This window comes from Muscardinus avellanarius (genome assembly GCF_963383645.1).
Source record: "Muscardinus avellanarius genome assembly, chromosome: 1".
NCBI classification, from domain to species: domain Eukaryota; kingdom Metazoa; phylum Chordata; class Mammalia; order Rodentia; family Gliridae; genus Muscardinus; species Muscardinus avellanarius.
The window spans coordinates 157,764,850-157,789,542 of NC_137786.1; the positions used below are offsets into that span (position 1 = coordinate 157,764,850).

General features: G+C 44.6%; 2 protein-coding genes across 2 annotated transcripts; one reads left to right on the plus strand and one right to left on the minus strand.

The window, feature by feature from the left end:
- Window positions 1–13,778: 13,778 nt before the first annotated feature.
- LOC308258397 (lysine-specific demethylase 4D-like) lies at window positions 13,779–15,515 on the plus strand (the record flags this gene model as incomplete). Its single annotated transcript, XM_080688964.1, has 1 exon — window positions 13,779–15,515. The coding sequence occupies one exon, from the start codon at window positions 13,779–13,781 to the stop codon at window positions 15,513–15,515; it is 1,737 nt and encodes a 578-aa protein (XP_080545090.1).
- Window positions 15,516–20,269: 4,754 nt separating this feature from the next.
- LOC308258403 (lysine-specific demethylase 4D-like) lies at window positions 20,270–22,180 on the minus strand (the record flags this gene model as incomplete). Its single annotated transcript, XM_080688978.1, has 1 exon — window positions 20,270–22,180. The coding sequence occupies one exon, from the start codon at window positions 22,178–22,180 to the stop codon at window positions 20,270–20,272; it is 1,911 nt and encodes a 636-aa protein (XP_080545104.1).
- Between the last annotated feature and the right edge of the window lie 2,513 nt (window positions 22,181–24,693).

Here is a 24,693-nt window from a genome sequence, read left to right on the forward strand (position 1 = left end):
GTAATTTTCTTCAAAAGTACAATCCAGAACTGACCTAACAGAGAAACAAGTGACATACCTTCCACCAACAGACCCTGTCCAGATGAAGATGCTCCAGCACCCAGAGAGAAGGTTTCCCCTAGGCTGCGACTGCACACAATAAGGCCCAGGCAGGAGCTCCTGGCTTTATACCTGAGCAACACCCTAATCCTGTCAGCACCCACCTCACCTAATTACAGAGCTTCACTCTTCTTTGACATCACATTTAATCCAAGCCCACTCCCTTTTATAAGCCAATCAAACAAAATCTAACTAAGAATTTGAAAAACAGAGGGTGAAAAATAAAATATAAGCAAATACTAAACAGAGAAATGTAGAAGAGTGATATTTATATTAAATATATTTATTAAATATATTAAATATATTTATAGGATCAATGAGGGACCTGTTATGGCTATTGAAAAGAAAAAGTCACTAGGAACATAGTGATAATTGTAAGTTATAATGATGACCTTTACACACATAACCACACAGCAGTGAAGGATAGAAAACTAAGACTGAGTTATAAGGTAAACCAACACATTTTGCTAGGAGCTATTTTTATTTTGTCGTATGGTACTGGGGATTGAACCCAGGGATATTGAACGCCCAAGCTACAAACAAGCTTTTTGTTTTATTTTTAAATAGCGTCTCACTAAGTTACTGAAGGCCTTGCTTAATTGCTGAGACTGTCCTGAAACTGCGCTTTTCCTGCCTCAGCCTCCCAAGTACTGGGAATATAAATGTGTGCCCACCTAGTTTTTGTTTTTTCAAATACCATTTTCAAAAAAATTATAGTATAGAAAAAATTAGTAATGCTATAAACTTTTTTTTTTTTTTTTTTTTTTTGGTGGTACTGGGGTTCCTGGAAGCCCTTCTACCTCCAGGCTACACTCCCAGACCTATTTTATATTTTTATTTTGGAAACAGGGTCTCCTAAGCCAGAGCACGGGGCTGGCTTTGAACCTGCGTGATCCTCCTGTCTCCGCCTCCCAAGCGCGGGGATTACAAGCGTGCGTCACCACACCCGGCTTGCTATAAACTATTGATCAACAAAGGCGAGAGCAAATAACCATGATTGTATAACCAGAACAACCAGAAAGCAAATAGAAAATGCCTTTGAATATATAGAAAACATTTACAAAAACTTACCAGAAAAACAAATACTAAATAAAATTCCACAAAGGCAATATCCCAAGTACAATCTTGAGCAAAATAAAGTACAATTAGAAGCCAAGTATCAAAACACTGAATCCAAACATATTTATGTGAAAATTAATAACCACATTTCTAAAATCTAATGATTTTTAGGTTCAACTTAAGCAGTTAGTAAAACAAAACCATTTGGGTGTGGTGGCACATACCTATAATCCCTGTACTTGGGAGGCTGAGACAAGAGGATCACAGGTGCCAGGTCAGCTGCAGAAATTTAACAAAATTCACAGCAATTTAACAAGACCTTCTTTCTTTTTTTCTGGAGTACAAGGGAACTTTACCTCTTAGCTACACCCCCAGCCCTATTTTTTATTTTTTATTTTGAAATAGGGTCTCACTGAGTAAAAAAGGGCCTAAGTAACTGAGGCTGTCCGCGAACTGTGATCCTCCTGTCTGAGCCTCTCAAATGCTGGCATTACAAGCATGCGCCCACATGCCCAGCACAAGATCTTATTTCAAAATAATTTTTTTTCGGGTCTGGGGATAGAAACCAGGGGCATTCAACCTCCGAACTACAACCCCTGCCCTACTTTTTATTATTTATTTTGAAACAGGGTCTCACTAAGTAGCTGAGGCTGTCCGCGAACCGCGATCCTCCAGTGTCAGCTTCCCGAATGCTGGGATTACAAGTATGTACCACCACGCCCGGCTCAAAATAAAAATATTAACCAGGCCATTGGCGCATACTTGTGTGTAATCCCAATCCTTAAAAGATGTTATACATTTCTTACCACTCGTTTTTTTTTTTTTTTTTGGAAGTACTGGGCAATGGAACCCAGAGGCCTTCTACCTCTGAGCTATACCCCCAGCCCTATTTTTCTTATTCTTTATTGTGAAACAGGGTCTCACTGAATTGCAAAGGGCCTCACTAAGTACCTGAGGCAGTCCGAGTACCGCCATCTCCTGTCTCAGCCTCCCAAATGCCGGGATTACAAACGTGCGCCACCACGCCCGGCAGTATGAATAATTGAATACTCCCATGGATCCATCACCTTAAATGTGATGTAGGACTATCCAATCACTGCATAACGTTCTCTCATGCCTAGAAATTCTTGGTTGGTCCCCACGCCCTGCCTAATATAGCTATCTTCTATGCCCACAACTCCGTTTGCCTTAATCTTGGAAGAAATATAAACAGAATCACATGGTATGATTTCATTTGAATTTGGCTTCTCTTGCCTAACTTGATGTTTCTGAGATTTATTAATCTTGTTGCATGAACCAGAAGTTCATTCCTTTAGACTCCTAGGTTCCCAAAGTGATTGATAATGCCCACAAGAGATGCAGGAACAAAATACAGATACGTGAAAGAATATAAATTTGTCAATCTATCTCTCTGTTTACTCACTTTATTTATTTATTTATTTATTTATTTATTTATTTATTTTTGCGGGTCTGGGGGTGGAACCCAGGGGCATTCGACCTCCGAGCTACATCCCCTGCCCTATTTTTTTATTCTTTACTTTGAAACCGGGTCTCACTGAGTGCAGAGGGCCTCACTAAGTAGCTGAGGCTGTCTGCAAACCGCGATCCTCCGGTCTCAGCCTCCGGAATGCTGGGACGACAAGCGTGTGCCACCACGCCCAGCTTCTGTTTACTCACTTTAAAAAGGTAGATTTCTAACTGAGTGTGGTGGTGCACGTTTATAATCTCAGCATTTGGGAGGCTGAGACAGGAGATCTGGGTTCACAGACAGCCTCAGATACTTAGTGAGGTCCTTTGCAACTCAGTGAGACCCTGTTTCAAAATAAAGAATAAAAAATAGGTAGAGGGGTATAGCTCGAAGGTAGAATGCCCCTGAGTTGCACCCCCAGTACCACAAAAAAGGTAGTTTTCTGGTTTGTGTAGAGGGGATTTGGGGGATGAGTAATTTTTATTTTGTTTTCTTTTTATGAAAAGGAAGGAGTAAACCAACTAAGTCTGGAACTCTCCACAGATTGATGAATAATATTTTTTAAAAAACTATAGTTTTCTCCCTCATCTTTTAACAGACATCTGAACATTTGAATTGTTCACAGTTATTTATGTGGGGGGGGGTACGACAGATTGAACCCAAAGGTGTCCTACTACTGAACTACACCCCCAGCCCTTTTTATTTATTTTTTTGTGTTGTTTTGAAACAGGGTCTCGTTAGATTGCTGGGAATCTTGCTAAGTGGCTAAAGCTGGTCTCAAACCTGTGATTCTCCTGTCGCAACCTTCCAAGTACCGGGATTACAGGTATGTGCCATTAGGTCAGCTGTTCACAGATTTTGATTACTTGAATTGGATAAATACCTAAGAGTACAATTGCTAGGGATAGATGTGTGCTTAGGTGTATAAGGCATTGACAAACAGTTCTGCAAATGAAGTTTTATGGCTTTACATTCCCATAAACTCTATATGTGAGTGTTAATTGTTCCAAACATTCTTCTCAGAGCCAGAATACATGGTTCCACTAAATCTTACATCTTGAAGCGAACTATCATGCCAAAGACCCAATGCTTATTTCATATTCCTCTGACTTCCAGTTCACACAGGGACATGTTTCCCCAGGAGTTGCATTAATCATTCCATGAATTGGAAGATGAGACTATCATCCGGCCATTTCTATCTCTTCACATTCATGAACAACCATACAAAGGAGGGTTATAAGGTCAGCAGGGACAGCAGACCAAGGAAACCACGCTTTGCCACACAATGGAGACTCAGTAGTGCTGCAGGCTGGGTCCCTGGCAGCAGACTCCAAGAGGTCAGCACGCAGTGTTCAGTTAGTAGTGACCTCAGGGTGCTCATCTGGGAGGAAGAGGGAATGGAAGCAGGTCTGAGCAGAGGGAGACGAGGAGCTGGGGTTCAGGCTCAAAGACAGTTCAGTCAACCCTGCAGGGAATTCTGGAGCTGAACTGGCCCCGAGATGTCCCGAGTGCAGCAGAGATGGCCAAACTTTTATACCCCAGCATTGAGCAGTCATTGGGTGGGGCTGAGAAGGGGCACAGGCTTGGGTGAAGCAGCTCTCCACAGCTGAAGGAGCTGACAGCTGAGGGCTGTCCTCCTCCTGCACACCAGGGCTGTAGGATTTATCAGAAGGACAAAAGGCCTCAAGATCTCAGCAGCTTATGAGAGAAAAGTTCATTCCTTGCTCATGCAAGACCGACTTCCAAGGCAATGCAGTGTGCTGGCGTCTTGTGGCTCCAACATCTCAATATGGGCTTATTCTCCCCTTGGGCCAGGTGTCTCCTCACATCCCCCTCTGTGCTGGCATCCCTGAGATCAGCCCCTCAGCTTCCTTTGCAACACAATAAACTTTTATGTTGTGTTATGTTTGAAAAGATGGAGCTGCCTAACTGGATGGGATAAGAATGAAGATTCAGGCTTTTCCTGCTCTTCCTTCAGAACTTCAGACAAACACCAACTTTTCTTATTTTTGTCTTCCATTGATCTGGTGCTTCAAATTCCAGAGGCTTGCCAAGATTCAGGGGGCAGGGAAAGAGGAGTTACTGAGGAGAGGGGTGACTTGCTTCTGTGAAATATTTCCTTCTGTATCAAAGTATTACTTAAACTATCAAAAATCCATTTTGCCAAAATAAAAATATTTTTAAATTAAATGAAAGGAGTTGTATGGTTATTCATGACTGTGATATTTTTATTGTGCAATGTAGCCTTCAATATTATAAAAAGACCCTCTAGAGAGTGGACATGGTCAAATGATAGAACCCCATCAATGTATACAGTTAATCTGTCTTAATAATTACATGTTTTTGTACTGGTGATTAAACCCCAGGACATTCTACCTCTGAGCTACACTCCTAGCCCTTTTCATTTTTTATTTTAAAATAAGTTGCTGGGGTTCTCACAGGGTCTCACAAAGTGGTAGAGGACCTCCCCAGCTTGCAAAGGATGACCACTAACCCAAGATCCTCCTGTCTCACCTCCCACATGAGGAGATCACAGATGTGCAACGTGATGCTTGGCTCCCCCAGCACTTTTATTTTTTATTTTGAGACAGGTCTTGCTAAGTTGTCCAGTCTGGCAGGAACTTGCAAGCCTCCTGCCTCAGTCTCCTGCGTGGCTGGGACTGTAGCCTGTGCACCAAGCCTGGCTGTCCTGAGTGGCTTTGTTTCTATCTGCCCGTTGTTCCCCCTCCCTCTGGATTTTCAGCTTCTTATACTTAATTGATGGGTTAGGGTGTGGCGGGCACCTTGAACACTCCTGTGGTGAGGTTAGGTGGGGTATAAAGCCAGGAGCCTTGGCCTGTGGCTTCCTGAAGGGAGTAGCAGCCCAGGGGAAAGCTCGCTGGGTGCTGGAAGATCTTCACCTGGATTGAGATGCTGTTGTTGGGAGGTACGGCCCTTGGTTTCTCTGTTGGACCACTTTGGGATATTTATATTTTTAAGAATATTACTACCAACAAGATGCTTATAGATTCACTTAAAATTATGTGTGTGTGTGTGTGTGTGTGTGTGTGTGTGTGTGTGTGTGTGTAAGAAACTCTGGGGCATTGTACATCCAAGCTATACTGTTAGCCTATTTTTATTCTTTATTTTGAAACAGGGTCTCAGTTACAAAAGGCCTCAGTAAGCAGCTGAGGCTGTCTGAGAAATGCAATCCTCCTGTCTCAGCCTCCCAAATGCTGGGATTACAAGCCTTTGCTGCCAGGCCTGGCTTCACTTATCATTAAAATGACCTCTAGTAAATGTCAAGCTACATTCTCTATTTTATTATTGTAATTTATTTAAGAGTCTTTTGTAAGATCACCTTCTCCTTGCACCCCTCATCATAGAATTGGACTGTGGGTATTCTGTTAAGCATATTTCATTTCAGATCTTTGTTTTTCTGTTCTTAATTTTTCATTGAGTTTATTAATATATTTTCTTGAGATGTACTTAAATATTTTCAAGCTTGCTTGTCTCTACCTTAGTTCAATTAACTGTTTATCTTTTCCTCTCCTATGTTTAAACTTCAATTCAGATATTAACATGAACATTTCAGCTTCGTTTGGCTTCATGTGAGCTTAGTATTTTTTAGCTATCCACATATTTTTTATTAAGCTGTATCTTCTTTAGGTATAGAGTTTAAAGTATTTAATGAGGTCTGTGCGGGGCGTGGTGGCTCAATCTTTGAATTCCATGCTTGGGAGGCTGAGTCAGGAGGATTGCTCAGGTTTGAAGCCAGCCTCAGCTACTTAGTAAGGCTCTCAGCAACTTAGTGAAATTCTGTTTCCAAATAAAATATAAAATAGTTCTGAGAGTGTAGCCCAGGGATAGAAAGTTCCTGGGTCACATCTCAGTACTGAAAAAAAAAAAAAAAAAAAAAAAAAAGAGGCCTGGTACTCAGTTCAGAAGCAACTCAAGCAGCAGCTCAGGGGTTGAATGCCCCTGGGTTCAATCATCAGCACCACTTACATACGCTAAAAAATATGTTAGTATGATTCTGTGTATATAAAGCTGAACAGTATAAAATGGACAGTTTTCCTTTGTGGTGTTAGGGATTGAACCCAGGGGCGTTCTAACCTCCAAGCTATACCCTTAGGCTCTAAAATTTTAATTGGATACTGTTTAAGAGGATTAGGGTGGGGTTTGCACTGGAGGCAGGTGGGCTGAGGTCTAGGAGGAGGACAGCCTCAGGCTCCCCGGCTATTCTACGCTTGACTTGGGGGGGCCTCAATCACTACAGTCACCTGTTAACCAGCAGTATGTGCTTTGTGCATTTCAGTACATACATCTTATGACATATTTTTAAAACGTTAACTGAATGCCGGGCGTGGTGGCACACGCTTGTAATCCCCGCGCTTGGAAGGTGGAGACAGGAGGATCCCGTTGGTTCAAAGCCAGCCTCTCTGGCTTAAGAGACCCTGTTTCCACATAAAACAACAACAAGAAAAATAGGTCTGGGAGTGTATCCTGGAGGTAGAAGGATTTTCAGGAACCCCAGTACCACCAAAAAAAAGAAAAAAGAAAAAAGAAAGAAAAGTTAACTGAATACTTTCAGTGCTAAAAAAAAAAAAACAAGAGAAATAGCTGTTTATAGATTCATTTGAATATTGTGTGCTATTGTTTTGTAGAATTTTTTAAATCCTACCCATTTTTCTAAATTTCTCTTCTAATATTGTTTGGGCAATAGGCAATATGTTTAAACATTAGTTTTAAATTTACATGAATTTTGAGCATTGTAAGGAGAATTGTTACCTAATACCCCTTTGCATGCACATACACAGAGAGCTTACCCCACCTCTAGCATCTTACATCCATATGGTACAGTCACTACAATTTAAGAGCCAATATCAGCTGGACTTGTAATCCCAGTACTTGGAGGCTGAGACAGGAGGATTGCAGGGCCAAGGACAGTCTCAGCTACTTAGTGAGGCCAGGTTTCAAAAAAAAAATAGTACTGAGTTGTTGCTCAGAGGGAACATGCCCCTGGGTTCAATCCCCAGTACCCCCTCCCCTCATGAAAGCCAAAATCAGCAGGGTGTGGTGGGGCATGTTTGTAATCAGTACTTGGGAGGCTGAGACAGGAGGATTCTGCAGGTTCCAAACAGCCTCAGCTACTTAGTAAAGCTCTCAGCAACTTAGTGAGACCTGTTTCCAAATAAAATATAAAATAGGTAGGGGGTGTAGCCCAGTGTTGGTAGGCTCCTGGGTTCTATCCCCATTACCACAAAAAAAAGACCCTAAGGCCATAGTTTAGCAGCATTTCCCTAGTTTGAACCTGGGTGTGTAGCTCAGTAGCAGTATAATTGGCAAACATATTTTCTTTTTAGCTCTTGTCCTTTCTCTGTTCCAGGATCCAATTGAAAGTACCACGTTATGTTTAGTTTCATGTCTTTGAAGTTCTCTCTTTCCTCTGATAGTTTCTCTGGTTCTCTCTGATTTTGAGAAACATTGATATAGAAACTTGACATATTTGGAGAGAAATGGTTGGTTATATTATAGGATCCTGTCTATTGAACTCTATATAATACTTTTATCATGACCAGACAAGGTCGCTGAAATTTTGGAGTAAGTTCAGGGAGATGAAGTTCCTTTTTTTCACATCATCACGTGAGAACACACTGTGAACATGACTGTGTGACTGTGTGGTACTAATATTGAACCCAAAGGCATTCCACCTTTAAGTTATTCCCCTAGTCATTTATTTATTTATTTATTTATTTATTTATTTATTTATCTATTTATTTATTTGTTAGGTTTGTGTGTGGTACTAGGAATTGAACACAGGGGCATTCTACTTCTGAGTGATACTCCTGGCCCTGTTTTATTTTTTATTTTGAAACAGGGTCTCACAAAGTGGTAGAGGACCTCCCCAACTTGCTAAGGATGACCACTAACCCAAGATCCTCCTGTCTCACCTCCCACATGAGGAGATCACAGATGTGCAACGTGATGCTTGGCTCCCCCAGCACTTTTATTTTTTATTTTGAGACAGGTCTTGCTAAGTTGTCCAGTCTGGCAGGAACTTGCAAGCCTCCTGCCTCAGTCTCCTGCGTGGCTGGGACTGTAGCCTGTGCACCAAGCCTGGCTGTCCTGAGTGGCTTTGTTTCTATCTGCCCGTTGTTCCCCTTCCCTCTGGATTTTCAGCTTCTTAAACTTAATTGATGGGTTAGGGTGTGGCGGGCACCTTGAACACTCCTGTGGTGAGGTTAGGTGGGGTATAAAGCCAGGAGCCTTGGCCTGTGGCTTCCTGAAGGGAGTAGCAGCCCAGGGGAAAGCTTGTTGGGTGCTGGAAGATCTTCACCTGGATTGAGATGCTGTTGTTGGGAGGTACGGCCCTTGGTTTCTCTGTTGGACCACTTTGGGATATTTATATTTTTAAGAATATTACTACCAACAAGATGCTTATAGATTCACTTAAAATTATGTGTGTGTGTGTGTGTGTGTGTCTGTGTGTGTGTGTGTGTGTGTGTGTGTATCTGTGTGTATGTTTCTGTGTCTGTGGTAGTGAGTAAGAAACTCTGGGGCATTGTACATCCAAGCTATACTGTTAGCCTATTTTTATTCTTTATTTTGAAACAGGGTCTCAGTTACAAAAGGCCTCAGTAAGCAGCTGAGGCTGTCTGAGAAATGCAATCCTCCTGTCTCAGCCTCCCAAATGCTGGGATTACAAGCCTTTGCTGCCAGGCCTGGCTTCACTTATCATTAAAATGACCTCTAGTAAATGTCAAGCTACATTCTCTATTTTATTATTGTAATTTATTTAAGAGTCTTTTGTAAGATCACCTTCTCCTTGCACCCCTCATCATAGAATTGGACTGTGGGTTTTCTGTTAAGCATATTTCATTTCAGATCTTTGCTTTTCCGTTCTTAATTTTTCATTGAGTTTATTAGTTTATTTTCTTGAGATGTACTTAAGTATTTTCAAGCTTGCTTATCTCTACCTTAGTTCAATTAACTGTTTATCTTTTTCTCTCCTGTGTTTAAACTTCAATTCAGATATTAACATGAACATTTCAGCTTCGTTTGGCTTCATGTGAGCTTAGTATTTTTTAGCCATCCACATATTTCTTATTAAGTTGTATCTTCTTTAGGTATAGAGTTTAAAGTATTTAATGAGGTCTGTGCGGGGAGTGGTGGCTCAATCTTTGAATTCCATGCTTGGGAGGCTGAGACAGGAGGATTGCTCAGGTTTGAAGCCAGCCTCAGCTACTTAGTAAGGCTCTCAGCAACCTAGTGAAATTCTGTTTCCAAATAAAATATAAAATAGTTCTGAGAGTGTAGCCCAGGGATAGAAAGTTTGTCGGTCCCATCAAGTACTGAAAAAAAAAAAAAAAAAGAGGCCTGGTACTCAGTTCAGAAGCGACTCAAGCAGCAGCTCAGGGGTTGAATGCCCCTGGGTTCAATCATCAGCACCACTTACATACGCTAAAAAATATGTTAGTATGATTCTGTGTATATAAAGCTGAACAGTATAAAATGGACAGTTTTTCTTTGTGGTGTTAGGGATTGAACCGAGGGGCATTCTAACTTCCAAGCTATACCCTTAGGCTCTAAAATTTTAATTGGATACTGTTTAAGAGGATTAGGGTGGGGTTTGCACTGGAGGCAGGTGGGCTGATGTCTAGGAGGAGGACAGCCTCAGGCTCCCCGGCTATGCTGCTCTTGACTTGGGGGGGCCTGAATCACTACAGTCACCTGTTAACCAGCAGTATGTGCTTTGTGCATTTCAGTACATACATCTTATGACCTATTTTAAAAATGTTAATTGAATACCGGGCATGGTACGCACGCTTGTAATCCCCGCGCTTGGAAGGTGGAGACAGGAGGATCTCATTGGTTCAAAGCCAGCCTCTCTGGTTTAAGAGACCCTGTTTCCACATAAAACAACAACAACAACAAAAATATAGGACTCAGAGAGAATCCCGGAGTTAGAAGGGTTTCCGGGAACCCCAGTACCACAAAAAAATAAAAGAAAAGAAAGAAAAGTTAACTGAATTCTTTCCGTGCTGAAAAAAATCGAGATAAATAGCTGTTTATAGATTCATTTGAATATTGTATGTTATTGTGTTGTAGAATTTATAAAATCCTACCCATTTTTCTAAATTTCTCTTCTAATAATGTTTGGGCAATAGGCAATATGTTTAAACATTAGTTTTAAATTTACATGAGTTTTGAGCATTGTAAGAAGAATTGTTACCTAATACCCCATTTGCATACACATACACAGAGAGAGAGCTTACCCCACCTCTAGCATCTTACTTCATACGGTACAGTCACTACAATTTAAGAGCCAATATCAGCTGGACTTGTAATCCCAGTACTTGGGAGGCTGAGACAGGAAGATTGCAGGGCCGAAGACAGTCTCGGCTACTTAGTGAGGCCAGGTTTCAAAAAAAAAAAAAAAAATAGTACTGAGTTGTTGCTCAGAGGGAACATGCCCCTGGGTTCAATCCCCAGTACCCCCTCCCCTCATGAAAGCCAAAATCAGCAGGGTGTGGTGGGGCATGTTTGTAATCAGTACTTGGGAGGCTGAGACAGGAGGATTCTGCAGGTTACAAACAGCCTCAGCTACTTAGTGAAGCTCTCAGCAACTTAGTGAGACCCTGTTTTCAAATAAAATATAAAATAGGTAGAGGGTGTAGCCCAGTGTTGGAAGGCCCCTGGGTTCTATCCCTAGTACCACAAAGAAAAAAGCTTACATGTTTTTCTTGTTTTTTGCTACTGTCCTTTCTCTGTTCCAGGTTCCCATTTAAAGAACCACGTTATGTTGAGTTTCTTGTCTCTGAAGTCTCTCTTTCGTTTGATAGTCTTTTTGGTTCTCTTTGATTTTGAGACACATTGATACAGAAATGACATATTTGGAGGGAAATGGTTGGTTATATTATAGGATCCTGTCTACTGAACTCTGTATAATGCTTTTATCATGACCGGACAAGCTCGCTGGTTTTCTGGAGGAAGTTCAGGGAGATGAATTTCCTTTTTCCACATCATAACATGGGAACACACTGTAAACATGACTGTGAGTGTGAGGTGCTCATATCGGACCCAAAGGCACTCCACCTTTAAGTTATTTCCCCTATGCTTTTAAATATGTTTTTGTTTGTAAGCAAGGTCTTCCTAGGTTGCTAGAGTTCACTCCTTGCTTATGGTGTCCTTGAACCTGAGGCCCCTGTGTCAGCCTCCCGAGTGCTGGCATTACGGTGTGGGCCACCACTCTCAGCTCTATAAACATGATTCTTGACTCTTGATCTTGAACCTCGCTGAAATACTGTTGTTGGGTTTCTCCACCGTAGAATTCCTACTCCAATCCCCAAATCAACCCCACTCTGCCTTACCATCCTCTGGAAGAAATATTGTTCAAAGCCCACAGTGAGGAGCGGGGATAATGCTCCTCTCTCAGGATGGAGCATCTGCGTAACTTTTTTTTTCCCTCTGTGGCATTCTACCTCCAAGCTACACGTCTAGTCTTACTTTACTTTCTGTTTGGAAACAGGATCTCGCTAAGTTGCTGAGAGCTTTGCTAAGTTTCAAAAACTGGCCTTCAACCTGTGATCCTCCTGTCTCAGCCTCATAAGCACTGTGATTAGAGGTGTGCACCACCATACCTGGCCTGTGGAAAGTATTTGAATTTTGCAGGATGAAAAACTTATCTTTCCCCAGTTTTTAATTAATTAATTTTTTTGGTGGTACTGGGGTTCCTGGAAGCCCTTCTGCCTCTGGGCTACACTCCCAGACCTATTTATTTATTTATTTTTGGTAACAGGGTCTCTTAAGCCAGCACAGCTGGCTTTCAAAACTGTGGGATCCCACGGTCTCCACCTCCCAAGCTCAGGGATTACAAGCCTGCGCCACCACGCTCGGTTCCTACTGTAATTTTGCTCAGTGAACTTAAGGTTTGGTTGCCTGGAGCCATTTTTATCTTCGGTTTATGTGTCTGTTTGACATACCCCCAACAATGCTTTAGCCTGTTAATATATAGCACATTCTTATTTTCAACCAATGCAAAATGCTTCCATCTCACACATTTCCTTGTCAGGCCAAGAAAGGTGGTTTTTTTTTTTTTTTTTTTTTTTTCTTTTTGCAGTATTAACTAATGAATGAAATGAACTCAGGGAAGGTACACCCCTAGTCCTATTTTTTATTCATTATTTTGAAACAAGTTCTCACTAAGTTGCAGAAGGTCTCAAAGTAGTGGAGGTTGTCAGAGAACCATGCTTTTCCTGTCTCAGCCTCCCAGGTACTGAGACTAGAAACATATGCACCACCACGGCCAGCTTAGGAACTTCTTTTTCTTCTCCATCATGTTACCAGTTTCTTATTTTATTTTTTAAAGGTATTGGATTTCAACTTTTATTACTATTCTCTCTCTCTTTCTCTCTGTGTGTGTGTGTGTGTGTGTGTGTGTGTGTGTGTGTGTGTGTGTGTGTTTGGTACTAGGGATTGAACCCAGAGGTTTTCTTCCTCTCAGCTCTACTTCCGGACCTATTTTTACTTTTTAATTTAAAATGGGATGTCACGAAGTTGTCAGAGGTCTTGCTAAATTTTTGAGGCTGGCCAAGGACTTGGGATCCTATGGTCTTAGCCTTCCAAGAACTAGGATTAAATCTGTTTGTTGCCACACCCGATTCATGTTTGACTTCAATTCAGATGTTAACATTGACATTTCAGTTCTGTTTAGCTTGATGTTAGCTTAGTATTTTTTGACCATCCACATATTTTTTATTATGTAGCATCTTCTTTAGGTTTGGAGTTTAAACAATTTAAAAAGGCATGGTACTCAGGTCAGGAGCTACTCAAGGAGCAGGCTTGAGAATCCGGAGAGTCTTCAAAGCCCTCACAGACTCCACAGAGGAGACTCACCGTGCTGCAGGTGGAACCAGGACCTGGGTCCCGGTGCCTGTTGCACTGGGAGGTCCTCTGCTTTCTTTGGGCAGAAGATGCTGACCAGAGTGCCATCACTGTGGTAAATCAGCAAAGCCGGGAATCATCTCATCACTGTAAAAACGCAAGCCTGCCTCAGCCTAGAACTCAAGAACTTTAAGAAAGAAGGAGGAGGAGAGAAATATTCCTGAGCTTTGTCAGGAATCCAGACCCCACCTAAGACCCTTGAGTCCCTGCTAAGCACATTGCAGACATGAAGTCTGAGCACTCAGGTCCCCAGAACCCAAGTTCCACAGTCATGACCTTCTACCCCACCATGGAAGAATTTGCTGATTTCAACAACTATATCACTTACATGGAATCCCAAGGTGCACACAGGGCTGGCCTTGCCAAGGTAATTCCACCCAAGGGATGGGGAGCCAGGCAATCCTACGATGACATCAGTGACATCTTCATAGCAGCTCCCCTGCAGCAGGTGGTCTCTGGGCAGGCAGGGGTGTTTACTCAGTACCACAAAAAGAAGAAAGCCATGACAGTGGGGGAATATCGCCTCCTGGCCAACAGCCCCAAACACCAGACTCCCCCACACCTGAATTTTGAGGATCTGGAGAGAAAGTACTGGAAGAACCGTCTCTACAACTCGCCCATTTATGGTGCTGACGTCAGCGGCTCCTTATTTGATGCCAACACCAAGGAGTGGAACCTGGCACACCTGGGAACCATTCTGGACCTGCTGGAGCAGGAGTGTGGAGTGGTGATCGAGGGCGTGAACACCCCCTACCTGTACTTTGGCATGTGGAAGACCACTTTTGCTTGGCACACGGAGGACATGGACCTTTACAGCATCAACTACCTGCACCTCGGGTCGCCCAAGACGTGGTACGCGGTGCCCCCGGAGCATGGGCAGCGCCTGGAGCGCCTGGCCAGGGCGCTGTTCCCGGGCAGCTCCCGGGGCTGCGAGGCCTTCCTGCGCCACAAGGTGGCGCTCATCTCGCCCACGGTGCTCAAGGAGAATGGCATCCCGTTCAGCCGCGTGACCCAGGAGGCCGGCGAGTTCGTGGTCACTTTTCCCTTCGGCTACCACGCGGGCTTCAACCATGGCTTCAACTGCGCCGAGGCCATCAACTTCGCCACGCCGCGGTGGGTCGATTATGGCAAAGTGGCGTCTCGGTGCCGCTGCGGGGAGGCCGGGGTGAGCTTCTCCATGGACGCCTTCGTGCGCATCCTGCAGCCTGAGCGCTACGCGCTGTGGAAACGCGGGCGAGACCGGACGGTCGTGGACCACGCGGAGCCCCCCTGGACAGAAATACCTGCTCTTGTCAAAACTGCACCTACCCTGAGCTTCTTCGGGCGCCCAAGTGTGCCTCGCCTGGGTGATCCTGCATCCACAGGTCATAGGGGGCACCGCTGCGTTCGCGTGTGCCCTGCATCCCGAAAACCCTCACCCCAAACTGCTGTGGTTCAGCACAGGGCTGCGGGCGCTGGCCCCTTCTCAGAGCCTGGCTGGATCCCGTTGCTGACTCCTGATCCGTCCAGCCCCCAGCTTCACCCCTCAAGTGGCAGACGTGGTCGTGGTCGTGGTCGCGGTCGTGGTCGTGGTCGTGGCGGCGGTCGTGGTCGTGGCGGTGCTCATGGCCGAGGCCGTGGCCATGGTAGTCTTGGAGAATTAGACCTCAAGGTTACAACTGTCCAGCCTCCAGCTAAGAGACGCCTTTTACCTCGCACTTCGCCCACAGCTCCCAGCCCGGAGCCTCAGCGCCTGCCTGAGGATGGGGCTTGGGTGGACAGGCCTGCACCTGAGAGCCCTGGGCCCTGCTTTGCCGTCAAGCCTTCGGGATGCTGCTGTGCCCCTGACCTTCAACCCTTGGGGCCTCCCCTGGATCCCGACGAGCCGATGCACCCTGGCCCATGCTTGCTGTCCCTGGAAGCCATCACGCTGAATCTGCCTGATGTAGTTCCACTGACTGCCCTTGATGCCCTTGCGCCTTAGAGAAGGGTTTCTGGGGACAAGGCTAGGATGTAGGGAGGGGCCACTGTCAGTTCTCTAGGATCCAGATAGAGCAGAGGTTGCCAAAATCTCCTGGCCTCTGCCTGGATGGAGCTGCCCCTCTGAGCCTGAAGTATGATCTCTATTAGTGGATGCTCTGCATCCTGGAGCCCATGGCTGCTGAGCTCCTTGACAGGTGTGGCTGTGCCTCTGAGTCCAGTCCCTGGAGCCTCAGTCTGTGCCAGTCAAACAACAAACCAAGGCCTGAGTGTTCCCGTGGTGAAGATTTGTTGTCCCCAAGTTGGGTCACATTGTGGAGTACACATGGGGCTTCCCATAGCTCTGCCAGCCAGGCCTCCAGTGACCACTGAAGTGCACCCCCGTCCCCTACCCGCTAGGCTCCCACAGGAAGCTGGAGAACATCTCAGACTCTCAGCCCACCTGAGCATGGACGACACTGGCCCACCATGGTCTAGATGCCATGGACACCACCGCTTGTCTCCTCTGTCAACTCAGGCTACCTCCCCTGTGGTGTGTGCCTCTAACCCAAGTCATCTGGGCCAAGGTTGGATGGTGCTGAGAATATGAAGGAGCTTGCTTCATCCAGGCCACCTGTGGGCCTCCGAGACACTGACTCTGTCCTCCCCGGGGCCTTCGCAGCCCCAGAGGCCAGGAGCACCTCACCACCCTACTACGAGATGCAGTCTGCTTCCCCAGCCACCACCATCCACTGCCCTTGCAAAAACTAGACCTTTTGGCCAATTAAACCTGTATGCACCTCTGACCTCAGGGGTTTTGTAATTTTGTGACATTTCATAAATTTGTTATTCCTTGTTGAATCTGCAAAGATGGGTAGATTCTGTATATATGTATATTTGTAAATATATGCTTACATTTATATTTTTGTGTGTGAACTTGTTATTGTACTGTGGCTCAAACCCAGAACCTCACTCATGCTACAGAGCATGGAACTATATCCTAAGCACTTTTCCTTTTTAGTTTTGTGTTAGGATCTCGTGAAGTTGCTCTCGATGGCCTCACATTTGTGATTTTCCTGACTCAGACTCTTGAGTATCTGTATTACAGGTATGGGATACCATACCTAGCTCTTAAATCATAGCTTAAAAATCAGAATTAATTAAAAAGGAACTATTCAAAGTGCTTCAGAACGGTTGATGATAAAGTAAGCTGGCATCTCAGCGCATGTTTCTAATCCCTGCATTTGGGAAAGTGAGACAGGAGGTTCATTGATCGCAGCCAGCCTCAGCTACTTACTGAGGCCCTTTGCAACTGAAAATAAGAATAAAAAATCAGGCTGGGGGTGTATTTCAGACATAGAATTCCCCAGTACTGAAAAAAATAATTTATATACCTCACTGCTCATACTGCATTATTTACAGTAGCCAAACACTGGGGGAAACTCAAATGCCCATCACTGAATTCATGGATAAACAATAGTATGTCTATAGAATGGAGCATTATTTAGGATTAAAAAAATTCCAATATATGCTTGGACCTTTATGAACCTTGACATGCTATACTAAGGGAAACAAACCAGACACAAAATATCAAATATTGTTTTATTCCACTTGCATGCTGTGCTATGACAGACAAATTAATCAATATAAAAGGTAGAATAATGCATAATAACAATGGAAGCAGAGTTCAACAGGAATTCACTGTTAATGAGCAGAGTACCACTGTGTGATAATGAAAAAGTCCTGCAGATGGATGGTGATGATGGTTGTATAATAATGAGAATGTCATTAAAGTCACTAAGCTATACACTTAAAATAGCAAAAAATAAATTATGATATATATGTTTACCACAATAAAAGTATTTTAAAATTAAAGAGTTGCATAGTCATTCATGCCTATGAATTCATGATTGCTATATTTTTATTGTACAATGTAGCCTTAAGTATTATAAAAAGACCCTCTAGAGAGTGGACATGATCAACAGAAGAAAATGGATGAGTAGAAATGTCACAGTGAACGCCGGGTGTAGTGGTGCACATTTTTAATCCCAGCATTTGGGAGACAAACAGGATTGTGGTTCGGGGAAGCCTCAGCTACTACTTAGGGAGGCCCTTTGCAACTCAGTGAGTCCTTTTTTCAAAAATAAAAAATAAAAAATAGGGCTCAGATGTAGAATGTCCCTGGATTCAACACCCAGTTTACCGCAAAAAAAAAAAGTCACAGTGAGCCCAATCAATATATAGTTAATCTGTTTTAATAATTATACATTTTTGTACTTGTGATTAAACCCCAGAGAATTTTACCTCTGAGCTACACTCCTAACCCTTTCCTTTTTTATTTTTTTATTTTTCATTTTTTATTTTTTTGGTGGTACTAGGGTTCCTGGAAGCCCTTCTACCTCTGGGCTACACTCCCAGACCTATTTTATTTTTGGAAACAGGGTCTCTTAAGCCAGCGCGGCTGGCTTCGAACTTGCGTGATCCTCCTGTCTCCAGCACGGGTATTACAAGCATGCGCGGGTATTACAAGCATGCACCACCATGCCCGGCTCCATTTTTTATTTTTAAACAAGTTGCTGAGGGGCTCACGAAGATGCTGAGGCTGGCCTGGAAATTGTGACTCTCTAGTCTCAGCCTTTGAAGTCCTGGGGTTTTAGGCGTGTGCCACAACACCTAGCAACTACATTAGAGGGCGGGCGGGGGGGGGGGGGGAGATGTCCTTCTATGTAGCTTTAGTCTTAATTTGTTTGTCTGATATTGGGAGCCATACTTCTGTGTGTTGTTTGTGTGCTAGCTTAAATTTTCATGTTTTTTCTCTTTTTTTTTAATCTTTCTGAAACACTTTGTACTGAGTATATCTTTCATGCAACTCTAATATTAAAACATACTTTAAGGATTTTTTTCTTCTTTGTTTGCAGATACACAATCGGAATAACAAATAAATTAAACACCAATAAAGTACAAAGTTCACCTGAGGTCAGAGGTGCCTATCAACTCAGTTTAAAAAGTCTAGTTTTTGCAAGGGCAGTGGATGGTGGTGGCTGGGGAAGCAGACTGCATCTCGTAGTAGGGTGGTGAGGTGCTCCTGGCCTCTGGGGCTGCGAAGGCCCCGGGGAGGACAGAGTCAGTGTCTCGGAGGCCCACAGGTGGCCTGGATGAAGCAAGCTCCTTCATATTCTCAGCACCATCCAACCTTGGCCAGATGACTTGGGTTAGAGGCACACACCACAGGGGAGATAGCCTGAGTTGACAGAGGAGATAAGCGGTGGTGTCCATGGCATCTAGACCATGGTGGGCCAGTGTCGTCCATGCTCAGGTGGGCTGAGAGTCTGAGATGTTCTCCAGCCTCCTGTGGGAGCCTAGCGGGTGGGGAGGTGCACTTCAGTGGTCACTGGAGGCCTGGCTGGCAGAGCTATGGGAAGCCCCATGTGTACTCCAAAATGTGACCCTACTTGGGAAAAAGGATTTCTATTTGGGGGACAGGCCCATGCCAGCATTGGTTTATGGTTGAAACCTTCCATGGTTCTTGGGGTGTATTAGCCAGCTTTTCCTTACTATAACTGAATGCCCCAAACAGCGTACTTTGTAAAGAAAAAGGCTTTATTTTTACTCATTGTTTGGAGGTTGGAAATAGAGCATGACGCAGTCTCCTGTGAGAGTGCCACTGGCTGCATCCCTTCATACTTGGAGTGTGCCTACATCTCTATGTATCTGTGGTCTCTTTTCCTCTCTTTCTTTCTCTCTCTCTCTCTCTCTCTCTCTCTCTCTCTCTCTCTCTCTCCTCCCCCCCCCACCCCTCTCTGTCTCTCCACTGAGGATGATGGAACCTAGGGGCATTTTCTCTGCAAGCTACATCCCAGCCCTATTTTTTTTTATTATTATTATTTATTTTGAAACCAGGTCTCACTATGTTGCAAAGAGTCTTACTAGGTAGCTGAGGCTGGCTACAAAGCTGTAATCCTGTCTCAGCTTCCCAAGTACTGGGATTGCAAGGGTGTGCTAATCTTCCTCTCTATAATGCCAATAAAATTCAATCATGAGGGCTCCACCCTAATTACTTGATTTAAGCTAAGCACTACCCAAATGCTGTGCCTTTAATCATCATATTAAGATTAAATATTTAGCCTTTTAGGTTTATTTGTGTGTGGTGGGGTACTGGGGATTGAACCTAGGGACATTCTACCTCAGAGCTGTACCCTTAACAATTTTTTTTTTATTTTTCATTTTGAAACAAGGGCTCACTAGTTTGCAGAGAGTCTCACTGAGTTGTAGAGGCTAACCTCCAACCTATGATACTCCTGTCTTATCCTTCCAAGTACTGGGATTGCAGGTGTGCACCACATGTCTAGCTGGAATCCAACCCTCTAATGGCTTTAACCTAAGATTTGGGGGTTTGTATTTCTGCATGATTTGAGTACAAACCATATTCAGATTATACCTTAGGGTTGGATGTCAAGCCACACACATTTGGCGGCAACATATTCAACAACCATATATTGAGAGAAGTAAGGAAGTAAGCGCGGTTTTTTTTTTTTTTTTTTTTTTTGCCATACTGGGAATGAACCCCCAGGGTATGCTACCTCTGAGCTGCACCCCCAGCCCTATTTTTTATTCTTTATTTTGAAACAGGGTCTTCCTGAGTTGCAAAAGGCCTCACTAAGTAGCTGAGGCTGGCTAAGAACCCAGATGCTCCTGTCTCAGCCCCCAAATGCTGGGATTACAAGTATGCACCACCACGCCTGGCTCAGAGCATCCATTTTTTGTGAACGTGCTTTGGACTCAAAGTGCATCTACTATATCTAGCAACAATCCCCGGACATCAGTCAGCGGCAAGGAGATTTGGGTGGCTTCTACTGATTGTGCAATCTTAGAGGCGTAGGAGTGGTCCAACCATACAACCTCAGCAGCAGGCCTGCAGACCCCGGTGTCATTCTTGAAGAATGTTCTTAAAGGCACTGTGATGTTGAGAGTAGTCAGCAGGCCCAATTCAGGGACAGTCTGGGAAATGGCGTCCAGGGACAGCAAGCATGGGCCAGGGTGCATCGGCTCGTTGGGATCCAGGGGAGGCCCCAAGGGTTGAAGGTCAGGGGCACAGCAGCATCCCGAAGGCTTGACGGCAAAGCAGGGCCCAGGGCTCTCAGGTGCAGGCCTGTCCACCCAAGCCCCATCCTCAGGCAGGCGCTGAGGCTCCGGGCTGGGAGCTGTGGGCGCAGTGCGAGGTAAAAGGCGTCTCTTAGCTGGAGGCTGGACAGTTGTAACCTTGAGGTCTAATTCTCCAAGACTACCATGGCCACGGCCTCGGCCACGAGCACCGCCACGACCACGACCGCCGCCACGACCACGACCACGACCGCGACCACGACCACGACCACGACCACGTCTGCCACTTGAGGGGTGAAGCTGGGGGCTGGACGGATCAGGAGTCAGCAACGGGATCCAGCCAGGCTCTGAGAAGGGGCCAGCGCCCGCAGCCCTGTGCTGAACCACAGCAGTTTGGGGTGAGGGTTTTCGGGATGCAGGGCACACGCGAACGCAGCGGTGCCCCCTATGACCTGTGGATGCAGGATCACCCAGGCGAGGCACACTTGGGCGCCCGAAGAAGCTCAGGGTAGGTGCAGTTTTGACAAGAGCAGGTATTTCTGTCCAGGGGGGCTCCGCGTGGTCCACGACCGTCCGGTCTCGCCCGCGTTTCCACAGCGCGTAGCGCTCAGGCTGCAGGATGCGCACGAAGGCGTCCATGGAGAAGCTCACCCCGGCCTCCCCGCAGCGGCACCGAGACGCCACTTTGCCATAATCGACCCACCGCGGCGTGGCGAAGTTGATGGCCTCGGCGCAGTTGAAGCCATGGTTGAAGCCCGCGTGGTAGCCGAAGGGAAAAGTGACCACGAACTCGCCGGCCTCCTGGGTCACGCGGCTGAACGGGATGCCATTCTCCTTGAGCACCGTGGGCGAGATGAGCGCCACCTTGTGGCGCAGGAAGGCCTCGCAGCCCGGGGAGCTGCCCGGGAACAGCGCCCTGGCCAGGCGCTCCAGGCGCTGCCCATGCTCCGGGGGCACCGCGTACCACGTCTTGGGCGACCCGAGGTGCAGGTAGTTGATGCTGTAAAGGTCCATGTCCTCCGTGTGCCAAGCAAAAGTGGTCTTCCACATGCCAAAGTACAGGTAGGGGGTGTTCACGCCCTCGATCACCACTCCACACTCCTGCTCCAGCAGGTCCAGAATGGTTCCCAGGTGTGCCAGGTTCCACTCCTTGGTGTTGGCATCAAATAAGGAGCCGCTGACGTCAGCACCATAAATGGGAGAGTCGTAGAGATGGCTCTTCCAGTACTTTCTCTCCAGATCCTCAAAATTCAGGTGTGGGGGAGTCTGGTGTTTGGGGCTGTTGGCCAGGAGGCGATATTCCCCCACTGTCATGGCTTTCTTCTTTTTGTGGTACTGAGTAAACACCCCTGCCTGCCCAGAGACCACCTGCTGCAGGGGAGCTGCTATGAAGATGTCACTGATGTCATCGTAGGACTGCCTGGCCCCCCATCCCTTGGGTGGAATTACCTTGGCAAGGCCAGCCCTGTGTGCACCTTGGGATTCCATGTAAGTGATATAGTTGTTAAAATCTGCAAATTCTTCCATGGTGGGGTGGAAGGTCATGACTGTGGAACTTGGGTTCTGGGGACCCGAGTGCTCAGACTTCATGTCTGCAATGTGCTTAGCAGGGACTCAAGGGTCTTAGGTGGGGTCTGGATTCCTGACAAAGCTCAGGAGTATTTCTCTCCTCCTCCTTCTTTCTTAAAGTTCTTGAGTTCTAGGCTGAGGCAGGCTTGCGTTTTTACAGTGATGAGATGATTCCCGGCTTTGCTGATTTACCACAGTGATGGCACTCTGGTCAGCATCTTCTGCCCAAAGAAAGCAGAGGACCTCCCAGTGCAACAGGCACCGGGACCCAGGTCCTGGCTAAGTTTGCAGCTTTATGTGTTTCCTCCGTGGAGGCTGTGAGGGTCTTTGAAGGCTCTACTGATTCTCAAGCCTGCTGTATCAAGTATCTCCTAATACCACGGTATTAAAAAGTCTCTGAAGGAAATTCTTACAGTAAATCTAAAGAAAAGAATTCATAACAGTTGAAAAGAAATGGATGGCAAGAATCACTCAGGTAGCATTAATATAGCAAAATTAGAATAGCGTTTTTAGTACCAGAATTCACAGGACAGTAAAAAGGAATCTCTTATTATACTAATAGGAAAATAAAGTTTGAAAATAAGTGGAGTAAGTGCTTAATTCAGAAACTGAAAGCATTAGCATCTGGGACAAATTTACATATAAAATGCAACATGTATCAGAAATGGTAAACACCAAGAGAGATAGTGATAACATGAATCTTTTGAAAAGACCATTAGAAGTAAAAATCATAGCCACGAAGGGAAAAAAGTACAAATCAAGTCATCACTAAAAAATCTAATTGAGACTTTTAAATTAAAGTTCAATTCTATAAGCAATATGATCTTACTTATTTTCAAAACCTAAGTAAATAGATCATCTTTCTAAAGTATGCCGAGTCCAAAATAGTAAAGAAAATTGTAATGTTTATATATACTGATCAGAATATCAGTGATCACCCTAAAACTCTTACCTATGATGGGCAGATTCCAATTTCTACTCCTATGTTCTTTTTTAGGTTTAATTTTGTATATTATAAGACCGTGAACACAACCTTGATGCCCAAATCAGAAGAGACCCTTACCAGAACTCTCCCGAGCTCCCATTCACCTAATACTAAAGTCACATAAACCTTAACAAAAACTTAAAAAGTCTTTAAGCTCAATATGAAAGGAATATACATTGAAATGGTCTTATTTGTCTGCTTACTTCTAAATTAACTATTTCAGTTTTGCATCCTGAAGGCTTTGGAGGAAGAAGCCAATTTTCAACTATACGGGCTTTTTATAAAACTTATGTAAAACTTCAGTGAAAATTTGCTACAAAGGCTAAACAAATAAAAGAATAAAACATACTGTATTATTGTCAAGAGCAATGTATAACTCTTTACATTAATGAATAGATGAAGTCATTTCATAAGAAAAAGAGTTAAAATAACTCAGCTTTATTTTATGTACATGTTTGTAATGTACACTCAAATGTTGTTTGTTTGGTAATAAGGTATAGAACCCAAGGGCATTCTACCACTGATTATGCCTGTGTGTGTGTGTGTGTGTGTGTGTGTGTGTGTGTGTGTGTTACGGGAGATTGAACCCAGGGCCATTCTAACTCTGAGCTACACCACCAGCCCTATTTTTTATTCTTTATTTTTAAACAGGGTCTCACTAAGTTGCGGAGGGACTAAGTAGCTGAGACTGGTCATGAACCTGTGATCCTCCTGTCTCAGCCTCCACACACCAGGCTTTCCCAAACCTTTTAATCTTTTTTAATTTTCTTTTGAAACAGGAGCTCACTAAGTCACTGAGTTATGGTGATACATTCCTGTAATCTCAGTACTTTGGAAGCTGAGATGGGAGGATATTCAACGACAGCCTCAGCAAACTTAGTAAAAATCTCAGTAACTTAATGAGACAATATTTCAAAATAAAAGATGAGCCGGGCATGGTGGCGCACACTTGTAATCCCCGCGCTTGGGAAGTGGAGACAGGAGGATCGCGCAGGTTCAAAGCCAGCCGTGCTGGCTTAAGTGACCCTGTTTCCAAATAAAAAAGTATAAAAATAGGTCTGGGAGTGTAACCTGGAGGTAGAAGGGTTTCCAGAAACCCCAGTACTATCAAAAAAAAAAAAATGAAATGGAGCCGGGCGTGGTGGTGCACGCTTGTAATCCCCATGGTTGGGAGGCTGAGACAGGAGGATCACACAGGTTCGAAGCCAGCCTCAGCTACTGAGTGAGGCTCTCAGCAACTTAGTGAGACCCTGTTTCCAAATAAAATATAAAATAGGTCTGGGAATATAGCCCAGAGATAGAAAGCCTCTGGGTTCCACCCCCAGTAACACACACACAAAATAAAAGCTGAAATGGAGCTGGGGGTGTAGCTTAGAGGTAGAATGCCCCTAGATTCAATCTCCAGGACAAAAATAAAATACAATTATAATAAGGAAGAGCACTTTTGCTTGTAAGAGAGAGAAGAGAAAGAAAGCAACCTACCTTCTACCAACGAAATCCTCTTTCCTGGTGGATATATTCCAAGACCCAAAGAGGTTTCCTCTTGGTA